General features: G+C 53.8%; 2 protein-coding genes across 3 annotated transcripts in view; one reads left to right on the top strand and one right to left on the bottom strand.

Moving 5' to 3' along the window:
- The window catches only part of MOCS1 (molybdenum cofactor synthesis 1), a 39,862-nt gene extending 24,460 nt beyond the window's left edge, over positions 1-15,402 (top strand). Inside the window, 10 exon segments of the mRNA XM_070418639.1 lie at positions 6,809-6,973; positions 8,690-8,751; positions 9,035-9,146; positions 9,437-9,549; positions 10,034-10,144; positions 12,480-12,530; positions 12,532-12,601; positions 13,065-13,112; positions 13,926-14,656; positions 14,658-15,402. Of these exon segments, the coding sequence (XP_070274740.1) occupies positions 6,809-6,973; positions 8,690-8,751; positions 9,035-9,146; positions 9,437-9,549; positions 10,034-10,144; positions 12,480-12,530; positions 12,532-12,601; positions 13,065-13,112; positions 13,926-14,656; positions 14,658-14,690 (1,496 nt within the window). The 3' untranslated portion in view covers positions 14,691-15,402.
- A 567-nt stretch (positions 15,403-15,969) lies between these two features.
- The window catches only part of DAAM2 (dishevelled associated activator of morphogenesis 2), a 104,091-nt gene continuing 101,021 nt past the window's right edge, over positions 15,970-19,039 (bottom strand). For both annotated transcript variants that reach the window (XM_070418640.1, XM_070418641.1), the window contains exon 25: positions 15,970-18,781. In XM_070418640.1, the coding sequence (XP_070274741.1) occupies positions 18,560-18,781 (222 nt within the window). In that variant the 3' untranslated portion in view covers positions 15,970-18,559. The remainder of the gene's footprint in view (positions 18,782-19,039) is intronic.

The following is a 19,039-nucleotide window of genomic DNA, read 5'->3' on the forward strand; positions in this document are numbered from 1 at the left end:
TTGTGGACAGGAAGCCACCGTCAGGATAGAATGCAGAGAGACAGAATGGTTTGCTGTCGGCAAAGTTGCCAGACGAAGGTGCATTTTATCTCCCTATTTGTTTAATCTGTACATGTACTGTATCATACAAAAAACTGGGCTAGACTAAACTCAGAGGAAGAAGGAGTGAAAATTGGTGGAAGAAATATCAATAAGCTAAGATATGCAGATGACACCCTCTTACTTGCAGCAAGTACCAATGATTTGAAACGACTTCTGATGAAAGTGGAAGAAGAAAGTGCCAAATCAGGACTTTATTTGAACACCAAGAAGAAAAAATCATGACCATAGAAGAAGTACACAACTTTAACATAGACAAAGGAGACACCGAAATTGTTTAAGGTTTCGCTTACCTTGGTTCAGCATCAAGTCAATGGAGACTGCAGCCAAGAAATCAAGAGAAGGCTGAGACTCAGAAGGGCAGTGAAAGAATTAGGAAAGATCTTCAAGGGCAACGGTGTATCATAGAGACCAAGGCTAAGATGATTCACACCCTCATGTTCCCAATTGCTAAGTATGGATGCAAAAGTTGGACAGTGAAGAAGGCTGATAGGGGAAAATATTGATTCATTTGAAAGATGGAGCTGGAGAGCTTCACAGATACCGCAGACCCCCAGGAAGAGGAACAAGTGGGTCCAAGAGCACATTAAACCTGAAACATCACTGGAGGCAAAAAATGACAAAGCGGACACTCTTCTGCTATGTCTGTTCTTTGGAAAAGACAGTGATGCTGGGGAAATAGGAGGCAGCAGGAAAGGAGGAAGACCAAACCTGAGATGGGCTGACTTCATAAAAACAGCCATGGGCCTGAGTCTGCAGGAGCAGAGCAGGGCTGTTGAGGGCAGGATATGGGTGTCAGTCATTCATGGCGTCATCAGGAGTCAGATTGACGCAGTGGCACATCACACACATGACACTGCTTCATGGAAAAAGGGTTAAGGCCAGAGTTTAGTTTTTGGTAGGCACAGGGAGCTCAAGATCCCAGACTGTCTCCGTTATTCACTCGTGTTTGTCTCCCCCTGAACAACCAGCATGGCTGTGCACTGCACAGCTCCAGGTCATACTGCTCATTTAGCTTATGATGAGAGTGGCACCTGGACTTAAGGAATGTGGCAGTCCTGTAGGTCTTCACCTTCAAACCTCAGGGAGAAGCAGGTTTGGAAGGAGCCCTGGGGCTTTGGGAGGCGGAGGAATGAATGCAGGAGGTTGGTAGGTCCCTACCTGTGTCTTCAGCTCCTCCTCTAGTGGGACTCAGGCAGCTCCCCCGAGTTTACCACCAGTGGCTGCTGAGCTAGTTCTGGGGCGCATGCCACTGATTCCTTCAGTAAGGGTACAAGCAGTGGTTGTTCTGAGGCATCAGTGGGTGAGGGCAAGCAGGGAGTTGAACTGCCTTGCTTACCATTATTGCTGACATTCTCTGCCAGGCACCTTCAACCCAGGCTACAACCCCTCCCCATACTCGTTCAGAAGACCAGTCCGTCTTCCTTTGAGTTCTCTAGATTTTCTTTAATTAATGTCCTGGATTCTGTGTTTCTCCAGAATCCCTCTGTGTAGGGAACCAACTGCTGCTAGTTTTCCATGTTGGCAGAGCCCCAGGGTAAAGCTTTTTTTAAAACAATTTTTCTTTTTAAAATTTTACTTTCCTATTACAATGGTAATACATGTTTATTTTAGGTAAGCAAAAACAATATATAACTACTACCCAGTTGTAACCACTGTCAACATTTTGGTGTTTTATTTTCATATTTAGTTTTTAACTTCCGGATGTTGTTGTTTTTTATTTAACTCCCTCCCCCTCCCCCCCATTACAGCTGATAGTCAATATTACTTTATGTTAGTTTCAGGGTACAGCATAGTGGTTAGACAATTATATAACTTATGATCCCCCGACACCATACATAGTTATTATAATATTATTGACTGAATGTGTTCCATATGCTGTACTTTACATCCTTGTGACTAGTATTTTGTAACTACCAATTGTACTTCTTAATCTCTTCACCTTTTTCACCTAGCCACCCAACCCTCTTCCAGTCTGGCAACTATCCGTCTGTTCTCTGTATCTGAGTCTTTTTCTGTTTTGTTGAGCATGTATTTTGTTCTTTAGAATCCACATATAAGGGAAATCCTATTAACAACTGTTTTTAACCTGCTCTCTGAACTTAATATAGCATGTGTATCTCCCAACAGCTGAACATATTATTCTGTAGAGTCATTTTTGTTTGCATAATATTCCATCATCTAAACAAAGCATAATTTAGCCAGTTTTCTGTTGTTGGGTATCAGAATGATTTCCAGCTGTCTTTTACTATGCACTGCTGTCTACTAAACATCTTCGTACTAAATATTGTTCACATCTATAATTATTTCCTTAGGTAAATTCTTAGACTTAGAACTTCAGGTCCAATGCTTTACCATATATGTCTCTCCAGAAAGGCGGTATAATATTAGCCTTATACCCGGAACATGTGCACTTCTGCACAGTCCTCCCCAAACTGATGCTTAAATGTGTGATCTTCTGCTGCCTTTTGTGCAATCTTTTCCCCAATTTTCATCTGGGCACTTCACTCCTGGCTTCTGCTCTCATGCAGAGATAAGCTGATTCTTCACCAAGGTTCATGCATTCAAGTGGTTTGAAATAAATTTTATCTCCAGACAAGTAAATGTAAAAATCACCTATAATAATACTACTGATCAAAGATAACCACGGTGGACATTTTGACACAGTATCCTTTCTCTAGATTTAAATGTCAGTAGGTGGAGGTATTTTTTATTCTTGTTCTTCTGTGTACATTCTGGGAGAATTGCTTTGTACTCCAATTTGCTCATTTGCTCTTGATATGTGTCCATTCTGCTTTCTCATTAAGTTTTTTTTCTTTCTACACTATATATTTCACAACTATATATATATATATATATATATATATATATATATATATATATATATATATATTCTAACTTTCCATAATGAATATATCTTTTTATAACTATACTTTATTTTTAAGAGTTCTAATAAGTTATTTTTCTCATTTCAGAATGTAATATTTAACTCCTGGAGGATATTAACTTTGATTTTTTTTGTATTAAAATATAATTGACATATAACATTGTATTAGTTGCAGGTGTACAATATAATGAATTGATATTTTTACACATTGCAAAATGGTCACCACAATAAGTGAGGTTAATATACATCACCACACATAGTTATATTTTCTTTTCTTGTGATGAGAACTTTTAAGATCTACTGTCTTAGCAATTTTCAAATATACAATATATTATTATTAACTATACTCACCATGCTGTACATAACACCCTCTGGACTTAGTGTTATAACTGGACGTTTATACCTTTTGACCACCTTTACCCATTTCACTCACCCCCTTCCAACCACCACTGGCAATCACCAATCTGTTTTCTGTATCTGTGAGTTTGGGTGTTGTTTTTTAAGATTCCACATATAAGTGAGATCATATCACTTTCTCTGTCTGATTTATTTCACTTAGCATAATGCCTTCAAGATCTAGCTTTATGAAAAATGGCAAGATTTTATTTTTATGGCTGAATAATAACATTCCATTGTGTGTATTGTGACATTTTCTTTATCCACTCATTCTCTGATGGACAATTAGGTGACTTCCATGTCCTGGCTCATTTTAAGTAATGCTGTACTGAACAGCATTGATGTAGTCCTGCTCTTTTTCTTTTTTCTTTTGTTGCCTTTACTTTTGGTGTCAGATCCAAAAACTCATCACCAAGACTAACGTCAAGAAGTTTACTATGTTTTTCTTCTAGGAGTTTTATCATTTCCTATTAAGTCTTTATTCCATTTTGAGTTAATCTTTTTGTATGCTGTCATATAGTGGTCCAGTTTTATTCATTTGTATGTGGTTGCGCAGTTTTCCCCATACCATTTATTGAAGAGACTGTCCTTTTCCCATTGTATAGTCTTGGCTCCTTTGCTTTGAATTAATTAAACATATATGTGTGGGTTTATTTCTGGGCTCTTGACTCTGTCCCATTCATCTATGTGTTTGTTTTTATGTCAGTGCTACACTGTTTTGATTGCTATAGCTTTGTAATACAATTTAAAATCAGTAAGCGTGATGTCTCCCGCTTTGTTCTTCTTTCTCAAGATTGCTTTGGCTATGTGGCGTCTTTTGTGGTTCCATACCAACTTTAGCAATGTTTGTTCTATTTCTGTGAAAAATAACATTGGAATTTTGATAGGGATCACATTGAATCTGTAAATTGCTTTAAGTAGCATGGAAATTTTCAAAATGCTAATTCTTTCAATCTGGGGGCACAGGATAGCTTTCCTCTTATTTGTGCCTTCTTCGATTTCTTTTATCCATGTCTCATAGTAGTCAGTGTAAGTCTTTCACCTGCTTGGTTAAATTGCTTCCTAGGTATTTTATTCTTTTTAATGCAATTGTAATTGGGGTTGTTTTCTTAATTTATCTTTCTGATAGTTTACTATTAGTGTATATGCAACATATTTTTGTATACTGACTTTGTATCCTGCAGTTTCACTGATTTGTTTATTAGTTCTAACGGTTTTTAGGTGGAATCTTGAGGGCTTTCTATATTTTATATTATGTCATCTGCAAATAGTGACAGTTTTCCTTTTCCTTTCTGATTTGAGTGCCTTTTGTTTGTTTGTTTTGTTTGCTTGTTTGTTTGTTTGTTTTTTCCTTGCCTAATTGCTCTGGCTAGGAATTCTAATGTTGAATAAAAGTGGCAGGAGTGGGCATCCTTGTCTGTTCCCAATCTCAGAGGAAAAGCTTTGAGCTTTTCACCATTGAGTATGATGTTAGCTGTGGGCTTATCATATATGGCCTTTATTATGTTGAGCAATGTTCCTTTTATACCCCTTTGTTGAGAATTTTATCATGAATGTATGATGAATTTTGTCAAATGCTTTTTCTGCACCTATTGAGATGACTATATGTGTTTCATCCTTCATTTTGCTAATGCTGGTATATCACATTGATTGATATGTGGATGTTAAACTATCCTTGCATCCCTGGAATAAATCCCACTTTATTATGGTGTATGACCCTTTTAATGTATTGTTGAATTTTGCTAATATTTTTGAGAATTTTTGCATCTATGTTCATCTAACTCTGAATTTTAAAAGAATCATCATCTGTTATCTCTTTCATGTCTCCTTTCATTTCCCTATTTGTGAAATTTATGTTTCTTTCTCAGCATTGTCTTTACTTTTTTCCTTCTTATTGAATTTATTGGGGTGACACTAGTTAACACAATTATGCAGGTTTCAGGTGCATAATTCTGTAACGCATCCTCTGTACACTGTATTGTGTGTTCACCACCCCAAGTCAAGTCTCTGTCCATCACCATTTATCACCTCTATACCCTCATCCACCTCCCCCACCTGCTTCCGTGCAGCAGTCACCACACTGTTGTTCTTGTCCGTGAGTTTTTTCTCTTTCCCCCCCATTTTGCTCTATCCTTCCATCCCTCCCACCATTGTCCCACCACCAACTGCTGTCAGCCTGCTTTCTATGAGTTTGTCCCTATTTTGCTTGTTAGTTCAAAATGTTTACTTATTCTTAACTGTACTTATCTCAGTTCCCAAGGCCTCTGCTGGCCTGGCTGCCAGGGCTGTTTCTGTTTATGCTGGTTGCCCCTGAGGTTGTGGACAGGGGCATGAGGTCCTGCTAGTCTTCTGGGCCCCATGTCTCCTGACTATCAGCAGCTACTCAGGGCTTCCCCCACCCCCTTAGGCTGCCTTAAGTGCTCTAGCCTTGGGTAAAAGCTGCTGCCTTCTCCCTGCTCCTAGAGGTGAGAGGGAGGCCAACTTGGCCAACCTGCCCAACTCATCCAGTAGAATTCCCCCAAAAGACAGCCTCCTTGGCATAACCAAGGACCCTTCTGCTCCTTGTCTGTGTGACTGCTAAGTGTGGTGCATGCCATTCACTCTCCCACTTTGTACAGAACCTTCTCCTGTGTGTGCTTTGGGCCGTGGTCTCCTTGAGCCATCTGGTCCCCCTCTGCTTTCTGTCTTTCAGTATTTCTCCACCTCTCTGGGCCATTGAACACATTTTTTCTTGCCTTCCAGTGCTATTATGGGTGTGTGTTTTGTCTTTCTAAATCCTTCTGTTGTTTCTGGAGATTTTTGGTGGAATGGAGGAGTCAACAAACTAGAGTATAAGGACCTGTGAGTTAGTTATTAAGAGCACTAGGGGCCCGATGCACGAAAATTTGTGCAAGAGTGGGCCTTCTTTTCCCCGGCTCCTGGGACCTGCTTCCTTCCGGCACCTGGGACCCGGGCTTCCCTCCTCCGGCCGCCAGCAGGCCTGGGACCCGGGGTTCGCTCTGGCCCGGCTTCATTTGGAAGATCGTCCGGAATGACGTCTGGAAGGACTTCCAGTCTAATTAGCATACTACCCTTTTATTACTGTAGATAGTTCTGGAGTCAAATACACATGAATTTGACTCTCAGCTCTTCCTCTTACTAGCTGTGTGCCTTGCAATTTTCTTACTCTCTCTGAGCCTTTCTTCTCTTGTGGGATCATTATTATCGTGACACTTCAATGAGCTCCGGCACCCAAGCCCTCAGCAGAGCCTCTAGCAGAGGGAACACTCAGTGTTTAATCTTTTGGTTAGTTTTAGCATTGTTTTTATTCTTGTTTCTTATTAAGCTGAGCCTGGTTAGTTGAGGTCCATCCATGTTACTTGGACTCGCCCTCTCCTGGCCTCACCAAGAACAAGTAGGCTGATGCCTCCTCCTCTCTTCCTACAGCCCAGCTCCATCGGCTGGAGGGGCTGAGGACCATCGGCGTCACCACCAATGGCATCAACCTCGCCCGCCTGCTGCCTCAGCTCCAGAAAGCCGGTCTCAGTGCCATCAACATCAGCCTGGATACGCTGGTGCCAGCCAAGTTCGAGTTCATCGTCCGCAGGAAAGGTGACTGTGCAGCTCCCAATGGAGGTGCCCTCCTAGGCCCCGGAGCTGGGGCTGGGGCCAGAGGCCGGGGCTCTCACCCTTGGTGTCCTGGCTAAGGATAAGCCTGGGCTTCACCCCTCACCCTGTCCAAATGCCCCTCGTCTTTGTAGCCACCGCCCTGAAGGCCTGTGGGGGTCAGATGCTAAGAGCTATGGTGACCAACCTCCCTGTACTCTGTCCCCAGTTTGCTCATGACTAAGAGGGTTTCAAGAACTCAGGACTTTCATTTTGAAACCAAGATAGCCCCTAGCAATCTGGGCTGAATTGGTTGCCCAGTGATGAGTTCTGCAGAAATGTGGGGCCACCCAGGGTGGAAGCAGCAGCCCTGAGGTGCCAGGGTCAGGGCCAGCACTGCCAGGTGGGGATCCCCCAGCAGCCCCCAAGGGTGCTCCCTGTGCCCATCCTGGATGTAAGCCTCTCCCGTCACCCCTGCAGCAGGGACTCCCACAGCCTCCTCCCACTGGGCTTCATCGGGGAGGGCAGGGCGAGAGGGAGACCTGCCTGTTCCCTGTGGTCTCGGATCGTGGGCTTCACACTGGGACAGAGGCTCCGGCCTCTCCCTGTGCCTCCCTGCTTACAGCCCTCTGTGTGCTAAAGTGCTCGTGAGGCCTCGCCCTCCGTGAAGCCTGCTCCCGGCACTGGGAGGGGACACACACACAGGACATTGCCCTGCAGGACAGGCTACTGAAAAGGTGTGAGGCCACTAGGTTTGTGGTATCCATGGAAGTGCCAGCGAGGGAGAGAGCTGCTGCACATTCCTCCCCTTGCCCTCCTTCACCGGGCCCGTCCAGAAAGGCTGCGGGGACAGCGTGAAGGCCATTCCCAGGCCGCCTCCCTCAGCCGACATCCTGGCTGGGAATCCCCTGTGATCTGCAGACTCTGCGGGCTGTGGGCGGGTGAGACCGGCAGGCAGTGGGTGCAGGAGTGAGCTGAGGGGGCTGAGGGGAGTGAGGGGAGGACAGGCCAGCCTGGGTAAGCACAGAGACAGGTGTGAACCACATGCATGGGAATCGCTCGCCAGCCCTGACACAGCTGCGCACAGTAGGCGCTAGTGAGAACATGTAGCTTATATGAACGGACAGGCTGTTGGGGAGAAAGCCTGGATACGGGGCCAGGAACCTGTGTTCTGAGATGTGGTGTGCAGCAGCAGCAGCCAGCAGGGCCCTGCTTCTCTGGGCCTCGGTTCCCTCTCAGGACTGAGAAGGTCCCCCAGGTCTGCGTTGCACAGTACAGCCCAGGGGTCAGACCCAGCCCCTGCCTGCTTTTAACAGCCTGTGAACCAAGAATGGGCTTACAGGTAACATTGGCAATCAATTTAATGATAGGGAGCATTAACTATGAACCCCAACCAAGCAAAATATTATCCTTGTAAAAATAATTAGTGTCTTCCATTCCATACGTGGACCTGTATTACCAAAAACTATTCTCAATTATTATCATATTCTGAATTGCGTCAATGAAGTCTTTATGGCATACACCTACATAATATCCTCAATTTTGCCTCTTGGCCTGCAAAACCTAGAATCTTTACGATCTGGCCCTTTACAGAAAACGCTCGTTGGCCAGGCCTCAGTGGTCTCAGAGATGCCTTACCATGGCGGTGCTTACTTCCCAGGGCTGTGAGGGAGGGGCCCGGGGAGAGGGAGGAGTTCCTGACTGTTTCTCTTCCTCCCACAGGCTTCCACAAGGTCATGGAGGGCATCCACAAGGCCATCGAGCTGGGCTACAGCCCCGTGAAGGTGAGGGCGGGCCACTGCTTCTGTCCCTCCACCTGGCTTGGTCTTTCCCTGTCAGCTCCTGGCCACCACTTCCCTACCCACTGCATCCAGCCCTGCCCCTCACAATGCAAGGGAGGGCAGAACTGTGACCCCCATGGGTTCCCCAAACCCAAGGAGAGCTGTGGGGTGAAGGGCAAGGACTGGGACCTCCACTGGAGAGCCCAGGCAGGTCCCAGATCCCCAAAGGTCACCCCTGCAAAACAGCCCCAAGGGGCAGCGCTCATGGTCCCTTCATCCGGGGCAGGTGAACTGCGTGGTGATGCGCGGCCTGAACGAGGACGAGCTCCTGGACTTTGTGGCCTTGACCGAGGGCCTCCCCTTGGACGTGCGCTTCATAGAGTACATGCCCTTCGACGGTCAGTGATGTGGGTGCGGAGGGGTGAGGAGGCTGGGCTTATGGGCAGAGCATGGAGCCCCGGTGAAGGGTGTGTGGGGCAGCAAGGTCTGGCTCACACTGTGGGTGCTGCTGACCTCCGACCCTGCTGTGTGTGTAGAAACTTCTCCAGAGATGGTGGGGAGGGGCCCGGCAGGGCTAGGCTAGGGCTGCGTGGGCATCAGAGGCATAGGCAGGGCCTCCCGACTCCAAGCTGTGTGGGAGGGTGGGCTCCTGCCCTGCTGGACTCGGGAGCCTCCAACCCCCATACAGGTAACAAGTGGAACGTCAAGAAGATGGTCAGCTACAAGGAGATGCTGGACACCCTCCGGCAGCAGTGGCCGGAGCTGGAGAAGCTGCCCGAGGAGGAATCCAGCACAGCCAAGGTGGGGGGCAGCCTGGGGCTGGGCGGGGGAAGTTCAGGAGAGCTGGCAGGGGCCGCGGGCGGTCAGAGAGCAGCGATGTAGGGCAGTGCCAGTTAGCAGGATGCCCTTCAGTGCCAGCACAGCAGCCTCCCTTCTCCCGGATCAAGAGGATAAAGAAGCGGCCGGGAGTGGGACAGGGGTAAAGTGACTTGACAGGACACACGCCAGTACGTGGGGGAGGGGTGCTCGGTCTGCTCCCCTACGGGCCTGCTCTGGCCGCGGTGCTCCGGTCCCCGGTCCCCCTATGCTTAGCCGGTCTGCTCGGCAGGCCAGGCACGGGCAGAGCTCGTCCCCACTCGTGTACCTGAGTCTTCTGTGGTCTGAGGGCCCTGGGTGCTCCCTTCCGAAGGCTTCCCTGAGGCTGTGGAGTGAGGGCTCAGGTCGGCAGGGAGAGCAGCCCTCTCCGCCCCGGTTCCCGCCACTGCCCTTCTCCCTCCTCGCCCAGACCTTTCGCGTCCCTGGCTTCCGAGGCCAGCTCAGCTTCATCACGTCCATGTCTGAGCATTTCTGTGGGACCTGCAACCGGCTGCGCATCACAGCCGACGGGAACCTCAAGGTGAGCGTCTGCACATCCCTCCCACCGGCCCCGAGTGGAGGGGAGACAGCAGGGCACACGGGGTGGGGGGTGAAATAGTGTCAGATTTGGGGAGGTCATGGGAGCAGCATCCTGATTTATCCCTTCCCTTTCCTCCCTCCCTCCCTCCCTCCCTCCCTCCCTCCCTCTCTTCCTCCTTTCCTCCCTTCCTTCCTTCCTCCCACTTGCAGCTGATTGGGAGCCATTTTCCAGGACTTGGTGCTACCATGGTGGGGGGAGGTGGTGAAGGGTCACTGTGCATTTTGCCTTCCTCCCCCTCCCCATGTTGGCCCCTTCCACCAGCCAGGAGCTCAGCTCTGAAACCAGCCTCGTTACTCATGTCTAATGAGCATGTGCTGTGCGCCTGCCCTGAGGGATGAAAGGGAGACATAGACCTGCCCTGCCCTTTAGGGGCACACAGGCTCCTTGCTAAGACCAAACAAAGCTGCTAATGTGCGCAGGTGCAGGATTCTTGGTCCAATGAGTGATGGACATAAGGGTGATGGATATAAGGGGTGGACCTGAGGGAGCGGGTGGTGGGCCTGGAAGGATGGCCAGGTGGAAGTGAGGGCAGGGGATAAGGCGTCGGTACATCCCAGCATCCTGGGCAGATCACAGTCGGATCTGGGAGAGCGTGGTAGGGGCTCGAGTGCCCAGGGAGAAGGTGAGGAGTGTTCTGTTGTTGACGGGCGGGGGGGGGGGGGGGGGGGGGGGGGGCTGTGCAGGGTTGCTGAGCAAGGGGAGACCTGGCCACCTGTTCACATTTTAGGAAAAATAATCCGCAGGTTGAAGTTGGAAATAGGAAGACTGGTTAGATGGCCATTTGGCGATGTCCCACATGTGTAGGAGTGTGCGGTGAAGATGGGAAGGAGGAAAGGGGACCTGGTCGTGCAGGTGGCGGGTGGAGAGAAAGGCATCAGGTGGATGTCGACTCTGGGACCTGGTTAGGACTGCGGGTGGGGGTGGGTGGGGGCATTTCAGAGGCTTCAGGTTTGCCATCCAGAAGGAATCATTCAGTTGTTACTAAAAAGCAAAAAGGTTTTCCTGGGCTGGGATTTAAAATGGACCTGAACTGTGGGTGGTGAGATGGGGCCCTGCAGGAAATGGAAAGTGGGGTTCTGAAGGGACTGGACTGAGGGAGCTGCTGGTGGTGCAGGTGAGGGGGGCTGTGAGGGGTGTGAGGCACCCATGAGCAGCAGCTGGGCCCACCCTGGGGGGAGCGGGAGGGGAGGAGGTGGTGCCATTGGGGCCAGTGAAAGCCAGACGGAGGCTGGTTCAGTGGCCTCCCGGTTGGTGTCATTATGGAGGGAAGCAGCCACTCCAACAAGTCAGAGCAGGGAGGAAGCGGGAGCAAGCACCAGCCTCCCTTTCCTCTCAGACTCTCCTCTCCCGTCAGCCAAGCCCAGGCCCAGGCAGAGGCAGCTGGAGGGGGCCTTGAAGGTGCAGCCCCTGGGCCTCCTGGGGGCAGAGAGGGGCGGAGAGTAGAACCCGGGGCCTGGAAGGTGCAGTCCCTGGGCCTCCTGGGGGCAGAGAGGGGCGGAGAGTAGAACCTGGGGCCTGGAAGGTGCAGTCCCTGGGCCTCCTGGGGGCAGAGAGGGGCAGAGAGTAGAACCTGGGGCTTGAGGACGGGAGCAGCATGGTGAAGTAGGTGTACCTTTTGCTTAGATTTCACTCCTGTCTTCTCGGGTGGTTTCTGCCCTCAGGGGCTCCTCAAACATCCTTCTGTCTCTGAGTCCACAGAGTCTTGTAGAGCGCTGGCACATAGTAGGTGCTTTATAAGGTTCTGTGGGAGGGTGGTGGGTATCTTTCTTTCTGGAGCCCCCAGAGCCTCTCTCGGGGCTGGGAGCCCTGAGTCAGTGTGACTGCCCACAGGATGGCCTTCCCCCAGCCCTCTGCTGTCCGCACTGGAGTGGGACAGGGGCCGGCAGGTAATGTCCATGAGATGAGGGAACAGGAGGGCCCGAGGGAAAATGGGGTGTGCGCAGGGGACTGCTAGGTCTCAGCGAGGACACCTCAGGAGGCCATTCCAGGGAAGGTCCCGGAAGAGTGTGCACTGGGATGGCTTCCGTTTTTGAGGCTGAAGGTGACATGATCGCAAGCCAGAGCCAGGCCAGGGATGTCTGTGTCTGCTTCCTGCCCTCCAGCTGGACTCCTCCATCCGGCTCCTCCTGCCCCTGGTGGCGGAAAGTCCTGCCCTGACTGTGCCCAGCCGTGGGAGGCCTGGACGCTGGTCTCAGCCCAGAGGGGTCTCCAGGGATGGGCCGGGGCCAGGGATGCAGGAGGCCCATTGTCCTCACCCCTGTGATGACCCCCTCAGGTCTGCCTCTTTGGGAACTCAGAGGTCTCCCTGCGGGATCACCTGCGGGCGGGGGGCGTCTGAGGAGGAGCTGCTGGGGATCATCGGGGCCGCTGTGGGCAGGAAGAAGCGGCAGCATGCAGGTAAGGGGTGGGGTGGGTGGGCCACTGTCAGCAGGAGGGAAGCAGTGTTTGGGGGGAGGACAAAGCACAGCCTGACAGGGAGCTGGGGACTCAGCGCTGGACCCCGAGACTTGGGGTGCGGTGATGGTTCTCCTCCTGGGAGGCTGGCACAGTGGAGACTACAAGGGACAGGTCCCCGAATTCTCTTGGGCTGTTTCATTGGTGGGGAAAGGGGTGTCATTGCCCCTCTCTTCTCACACACGGTCTTCTGTCAGGAGGGCAGGGCCTGGCGTCAGACTTCTGGGCTCGGTCCTGGGTGGCCCACAGCACACAGTGGGGGCTTTGTCGGGTGCTCCTGGGTGAGTGCATGTACACGGGCTGTCACACCACTGTGTCCATGTTTGTGTCACGAACTGTCCCTCCTTCTCTCCCCTCCCCTGCTCTCCCTCCCCCGCTCTCCCTCCCCATCCTTCCCTCACCCCAGGCATGTTCAGTATCTCCCAGATGAAGAACCGGCCCATGATCCTCATCGGTGGGTGACCCAGCAGTACGTAACCACTCGCCCTTGTCATTGGGGTTCCGTGGGGTGGGACCCCCTGCCATAAGGCACCCCTAGACCCTGCATTTCATCCCGATGTTCACAGCCCTGGTTTTCTTCTGTTCCCCCTCATCCTGTCCTGTCCCCCTCATCCTGTCCTACCCCCTCATCCTGTCCTGCCCCCTCATCCTGTCCTGCCCCTTCAAGCTTCGACTGCCGCTGCTCTTGCCTCTGCACGCACCCCTGCACCAAGCATGCCATAGGAATAGTCATTGTGTCACCAGAAACTGGGGGGGTCCTCCGGATTTAATGATCACCAAGCCGTTCCCCACATGTAGAGCTCCGGGTTAAGGCAGAGACTTGTCCTCGGCTCTGGGACGTCCCAGCGTGGGAGCAGTGACAGGTGTCTTCCCTCTGGAGTGTGGGCCCGCCCACGGGCGCATCTGGACCATTAGCACCCACTGGGCGATGTGTCACTGGCTTCTGCACAGGGCAGAGCTTGAGCAGCAGGCTAGGAGTACTGCTCACTCACCTGTCAGGGGGACACAGCCACGATCGCAGCCTCCAGGTTCCTTCACTCCCGGGAACTGCGTGATGAGGACATCTCTCATTGCGAGGGATGCCGGAAACAAAAGCTCCTTTGATACAGGGCTGCATGTGGCGGCTTCTCTCTCGCTCGGCTTTGTGCTCTCCATTCCTCCTCCCATGGTGTGGGCAGAACCAGAGTGGGGGAGGAGAGGGCTGCGAGAGGAGGCGCGGAAAAGAATGCCCTTTGCCCTGAGTCTGTCTTCTCCTTCCTTCTTGCAGGATTGTTTTGGATGCTCCAAGATTCCCCACCAGCCATTCCAAGCATTTCCTCTTGGGACCCACTCGGCGTTCAGGGTCTGAGACACAGAGCGAGTCTCTCCAACCAGGTGGCGACTCTGTGGAAGGGCTGCCGGGGGCCCCAGACCCCTCCCCTCGCCCAGCGGCGGAGGCTGGGGCCTGGCTCCCCTCAGAGACACTACTGTTCCCACCCCGACTCAGACACCCACCCCAAGTGCCTTAGCCCCGGGTCCCGGGCTCCTGCCACCCACTCAGGATCGCTGCCAACCTCGGACCAGCTCACCCATGTGGACACGGAAGGCCGGGCAGCTATGGTCGATGTGGGTGGTAAGCCGGACACAGAGCGAGTGGCCGTGGCCTCCGCCATGGTCCTCCTGGGGCCGGTGGCCTTCAGACTCGTCCAAGAGAACCGGCTGAAGAAGGGAGATGCCCTGGTGGTGGCCCAGCTGGCCGGAGTCCAGGCCGCCAAGCTGACCAGCCAGCTGATTCCTCTGTGCCACCACGTGGCCCTGAGCCACGTTCACGTGCGGCTGGAGCTGGACAGCACACGCCACGCCGTGGTGATCCAGGCGTCCTGCCGGGCGCGGGGCCCCACCGGGGTGGAGATGGAGGCCCTGACCTCAGCCACTGTGGCCGCCCTCACCCTGTACGACATGTGCAAGGCGGTCAGCAGGGACATCGTGTTGGGGGACATCAAGCTCATCAGCAAGACGGGGGGGCCAGCGCGGGGACTTCCACCGGACCTAGAGCTCCTGCCCTCTCACCCACGGCCCAGCCAGGCCGAGGGAAGGACGCCTAGTTCCTTTACCCCCGTCACTGTTGACCTTCAGTAGGAACCCCAGGTCCTGCTAATGGTGACCTGCGAGGCCCCCTTTATGCGGAGAGAAACCAGCAGGCCCCCCGCCTTCCTGGACACTGGTGACGGGAGGGGTCACAGCGAGCGAGGCTACTGACGGAAGTCAGCTGTGTCATCTGCGGGCCATTCAGCCAGCCCGTGTCACGGCTCCTTTCGGGTTTTCTCTTCTGCTGCTTCCCTGGGGAGAGATAAGGGCTCACGAAGCAGAGGAACCCGCTGCGAGGCGAAGAGCACCGCCTGCGCGAAGAAGGAACAGGACTTCTCTTCCGCAGCTTCGCCCGCCCACGTCCGGGAGCCACAGTCCTGCCCGCCTGCCTGCCTGCCGCCCTCCATCCTCAGAGAGCCCGTCCCTGCAGACTGGCAGGCTTCCGGTTCAACAACACACAGTCCTGCCTGCTCCCCGACCTCCGCCCCCCCAAACAGGACCCCCGGGGGCTGTGGCCCTGAGGACTCCTGACCAGCCACTCAGGTGGCTCCTGGCCCCGTGCACTGCTGTCCCAGCCCCACCCCACCCCTTTGTTCCGGAACATATCAGGGAAAGAAGAGAGCTGGAGATTGCCTTCACCCACGGCCCACAAATAAAGCCTGGATGCCAACTTCGGAGCCGCGAGAATGAGGACTGTCTGTGCCCACCCTCCACCCCAGCCCAAGCCACTCCCCACGGGAGAGGAGCAGGAGGGTGCTGGAGAGGCCGCAGGTGCATGCCTGCCCTCCATCCCCGGTCCCTGTGGGCGAGGTGGTGGTGGTGGTGGCGGGGGGGGGGGGGGGGGGGGGGGGGGGGGGTGGAAGGGCACCGTCTGCAGTAAGATAGTCAGGGTGTGTCCGAAGCTCGTCACTGGCTATTAGAGATCAGGAAGTAGAGGCTCCTGGGTTTCACAGCCCCAACACTGGACTGGGCTGCTGGGTCCTCTAACGTGGATGGGCCTCCTCGGGTCTGTCCTCAGGGACCTCCCGCCTGCCTCCCGCTGCCCGGCACCCGGGGTGCTGGGGATGCTGAACAGCCAGCTCGGGAAAGGGAAAGGCCAAACTCCAGATTTCAAGCTCCAGTCCAGGTGCCCGGGAGTGCACAGTCCCTGCAAGTGTCACCACTGGGCCCTCAGCGCTGGTAGGAGCTGGCTCCCCACACCCCCCAGCCCCTCACAAGAAGAAAGCACAGGTTTCAAGGCAGGCTGGGGTGGTATGGGTTTAATATTTTTTAGTATTACAATATATTCTTATAAAAAAGGTGTGGGTAAAAAGGACGCTGCCGATTTCGTACATGAGCCTCATTTGTCCTCTGAGACCGCTGGCGAGAGTGGCCTTGGCAAGAAGGCGCCCCGGTAGAGGCAGGGGAACGGCCACCGCTCCCCAGTGGGTGGAAACAGGATGGGGCTGGGGGGAGCCTGGGCCAGCCCCTTCCCTGCCCCCTGGAGAACTTGCTCCTCCCATTGCCATAGACACACCTTACTTCCATCACGGGAGGGGGTGCTGCTGCTGAACGAACAGGTTGCCTTAGGTTAATTGGATTTTACATTGGACACAAAATTAGACAGCGGGAGGCATTCACCCGGGGGTGGCAGGAAGGGCACCGGAAGAGACCAAGGAACAAACACGGGCGTAAACATGTAAGCATATCGAGGACCGGCGCAGCCGTCTCCACGGGGCACTAGCCCCTTAGCCGCGATGGTCTGTGGTCCAAGGCACTCTTGGAGATCTGGCCACAACCGTGTCTGGTGCCAGAGCCACTGGCCAGATCTTGAAAATAATAAATAGAGAAGGGAAAATCAGGGTGAGAAGCCAGAACCCTGGAACAATGTATGTGTCCTCTATAGGGTCAAACTGCTTTCCTGCGCATCCCACGTGTCTCCGTCAGCTTCCATACCCCTTGTCTTCCGTGGGGCACATCCAGTCTCCGTGGCGGGTGGCGAGGCCGGGACGCGGCACACCTGTCAGATGGCAGTGGAGCCCGCCCTGTGCCCTGCCCCGTGGGTGAGCTGCACCCCAGCCAGGTGGGGAGAGGAGTCCAGAGGCCCCACCTACCACCTTCCCGCATCCCCACGCCTGCCCTCTGCAGACGGTATCAGCCCCTGCAGCTCTTCCTGGAAGCCTTCACCTTGCCCTCACCTGGGCTCTGGGATGGCCCTGCACCCAGGTCCTGGCCAGACTTGCGTTTGCTCTAATCCTCCCCCTCGAACCAATACACATGCTGGGCTCACCAACCCTGTTTCTTCCCGGGAAGCAACTGTGGCCCCACCCCCAGGGGTCTGATGTAGGGAAAAGAGGCAGCTGGAGCGTGGGCCCAGCCCACCAGTCTGTCCACTGGCAATAGCCCTGAGCCTGAGCCTGAGCCTGAGCCAGGAGCAGGTTAGAAGGGCAGAAACATAAAGGGAGGGTCAGGAGAACAGGAGGCGAGGAGCCCCTGGATGGGGTGCAGGCAGGACGAAAGGTGAACTCTGGGTGGGGGGGGGGGGGGGTATGTTGAAAATAAGAGTCCTAATGGAAGTGACCTCACCTCCTTTAGAAGACAGCATTTTGCTTAGATACAGCCATCGACTCACCCGCTCAAGATGCAGAATGGGAAATGGGAACAGACAGGAGGACCAGAGTGAGCCCCTGGGCGGGCAGGTTGAAGAATCAATCAGGTACCGATGATAGGGGGTGGCCTTTCAGGCAGTGCCCTCCCCAGGGAAGTCAGCCTCTCCCACCCCGTCTCCCTCGCTTCCCCGCCTGCGCCGGCCCAGGTCTTATGGCCTCAGAGGAGGAGACACCTCGGAGATGGTGTGCAAATGCAGAGAGCAGCCCGGCCCTCGGGACCCTCCCGGGAGCTGACCCCAGGGCCAGCCTCAGGCAGTCAGGCACACATGGTTTGAGGGGGCCTCCTGTGTGCTGGACAGAATGGAGGTCACCACGGCTTCTGCCCTGAGGCAGACGTCAGAAAGAGTGTGGGGTCTGAGTGACATGAGCGGTAGACCAGAAAGCTCTGGTGCGGGGCTGTGTGAGGTCACCCTCTCTCAGGACCATGGCCCAGGGTCCCTATGCCCAAGGCACAAAGTATGGTGATGAGGGGGGTCTCTGTTGCAACCCTTCCCTTATCAAATGCATCAAGTACCTGATGGGGGGCCGTAGCCAGGGAACCCATAGGTGGGATTCTGGGTTAGTAGACAGGATGGAGGTGGCAGTGGGAAGGAAGGGGGAGGCTTAGACATACGAGAGGCTGGAGTGAGTGGTGATGGAGGAGACAGGCTCTGCTACTCTGTGTCCTGACGACTTGGTCCCTGTGGTACCCTCAGCATCTTTCCTAGAGCACATCCAGGATACATAGCGCCTCTTCCTTCTCCATCAAGAGGGCAGTGGGCTCCCAGGTCTACGCCCCATTAGCCGCCTTTTGAGGGCTGGGAGCCTGGATCTCTCACCTGGCTCTCGGGGTGCCCACCCCCCAGGTACTGCCCACCGCACATGATAGCTGAGCAAGAGCCAGGGACCTGTCCAGGCTGGATCTGGGCAGCTCTGTGCCAACATGTGGGTGCCGAGCCTGCCAGGGACGTCCCAGTGGGCCTCGGAGGGTGATCCTGGGGCCCGGAAGCAGGACGAGTAATGGGAAGAGGAGAGGGAGGAGCCCCTCAGGTACATGTGGGAGACGCCTGGTCCTGCCTCACACAGCCGCACCCCAGGACCCAGCCCAGGGCTCTAAGCCGAGCACCATGTGGTTAAGTGTCCCGCCTCCTCCACTCAGCCCCTGGCCATCCCTGTCTCCTGGCCTCCTGTGCGGCCAGTGCCCAAGTCAACAGTTTAGCCTGTTGATTGCCCGCTCCCGGGTGACTTCCAGGGCCAGGTTCCCTGATCGCTTGCGGCTGCGCTTGAGCTTGCACAAGTCCTTGTCAAAGACCTCCCCAGAGCGCAGGGCTGACACCAGGTCGTCGAACTCGCCGCCCTCCTCCAGCGCGTTGCCCGCGTGGACCTTCCGCTGCCGCTGCCACCGCTCCCGCTCCCGCTGCTCCTTCAGCTGCAGGGGGAGGGAGACAGGCTGAGGCCAGAGCAGCCACCCCTGACCTCTAAACCATGTCTCCCAGCAGGGGTACCTCCCAGCTGGGCCCACCCTCCCAGAACCCCGTGCTCTCTCAGGCTGAAGGCATTGTCTCCCCGAAGGGAGGGGGGGATTGACATCAGTCCCTACAGTGTTTCTCAGCCCCTGCCCTCCTCGCACACACCCCAACCATTGTCCCCTGGGGGCACCCCACTCGGACCTGCCTCTCCTCTCACA

The sequence above is a fragment of the Myotis yumanensis genome, unplaced genomic scaffold, assembly GCF_028538775.1.
Source record: "Myotis yumanensis isolate MYYU_CA2020_CCGP unplaced genomic scaffold, mMyoYum1.0.hap1 SCAF_6, whole genome shotgun sequence".
Lineage (NCBI taxonomy): Eukaryota > Metazoa > Chordata > Mammalia > Chiroptera > Vespertilionidae > Myotis > Myotis yumanensis.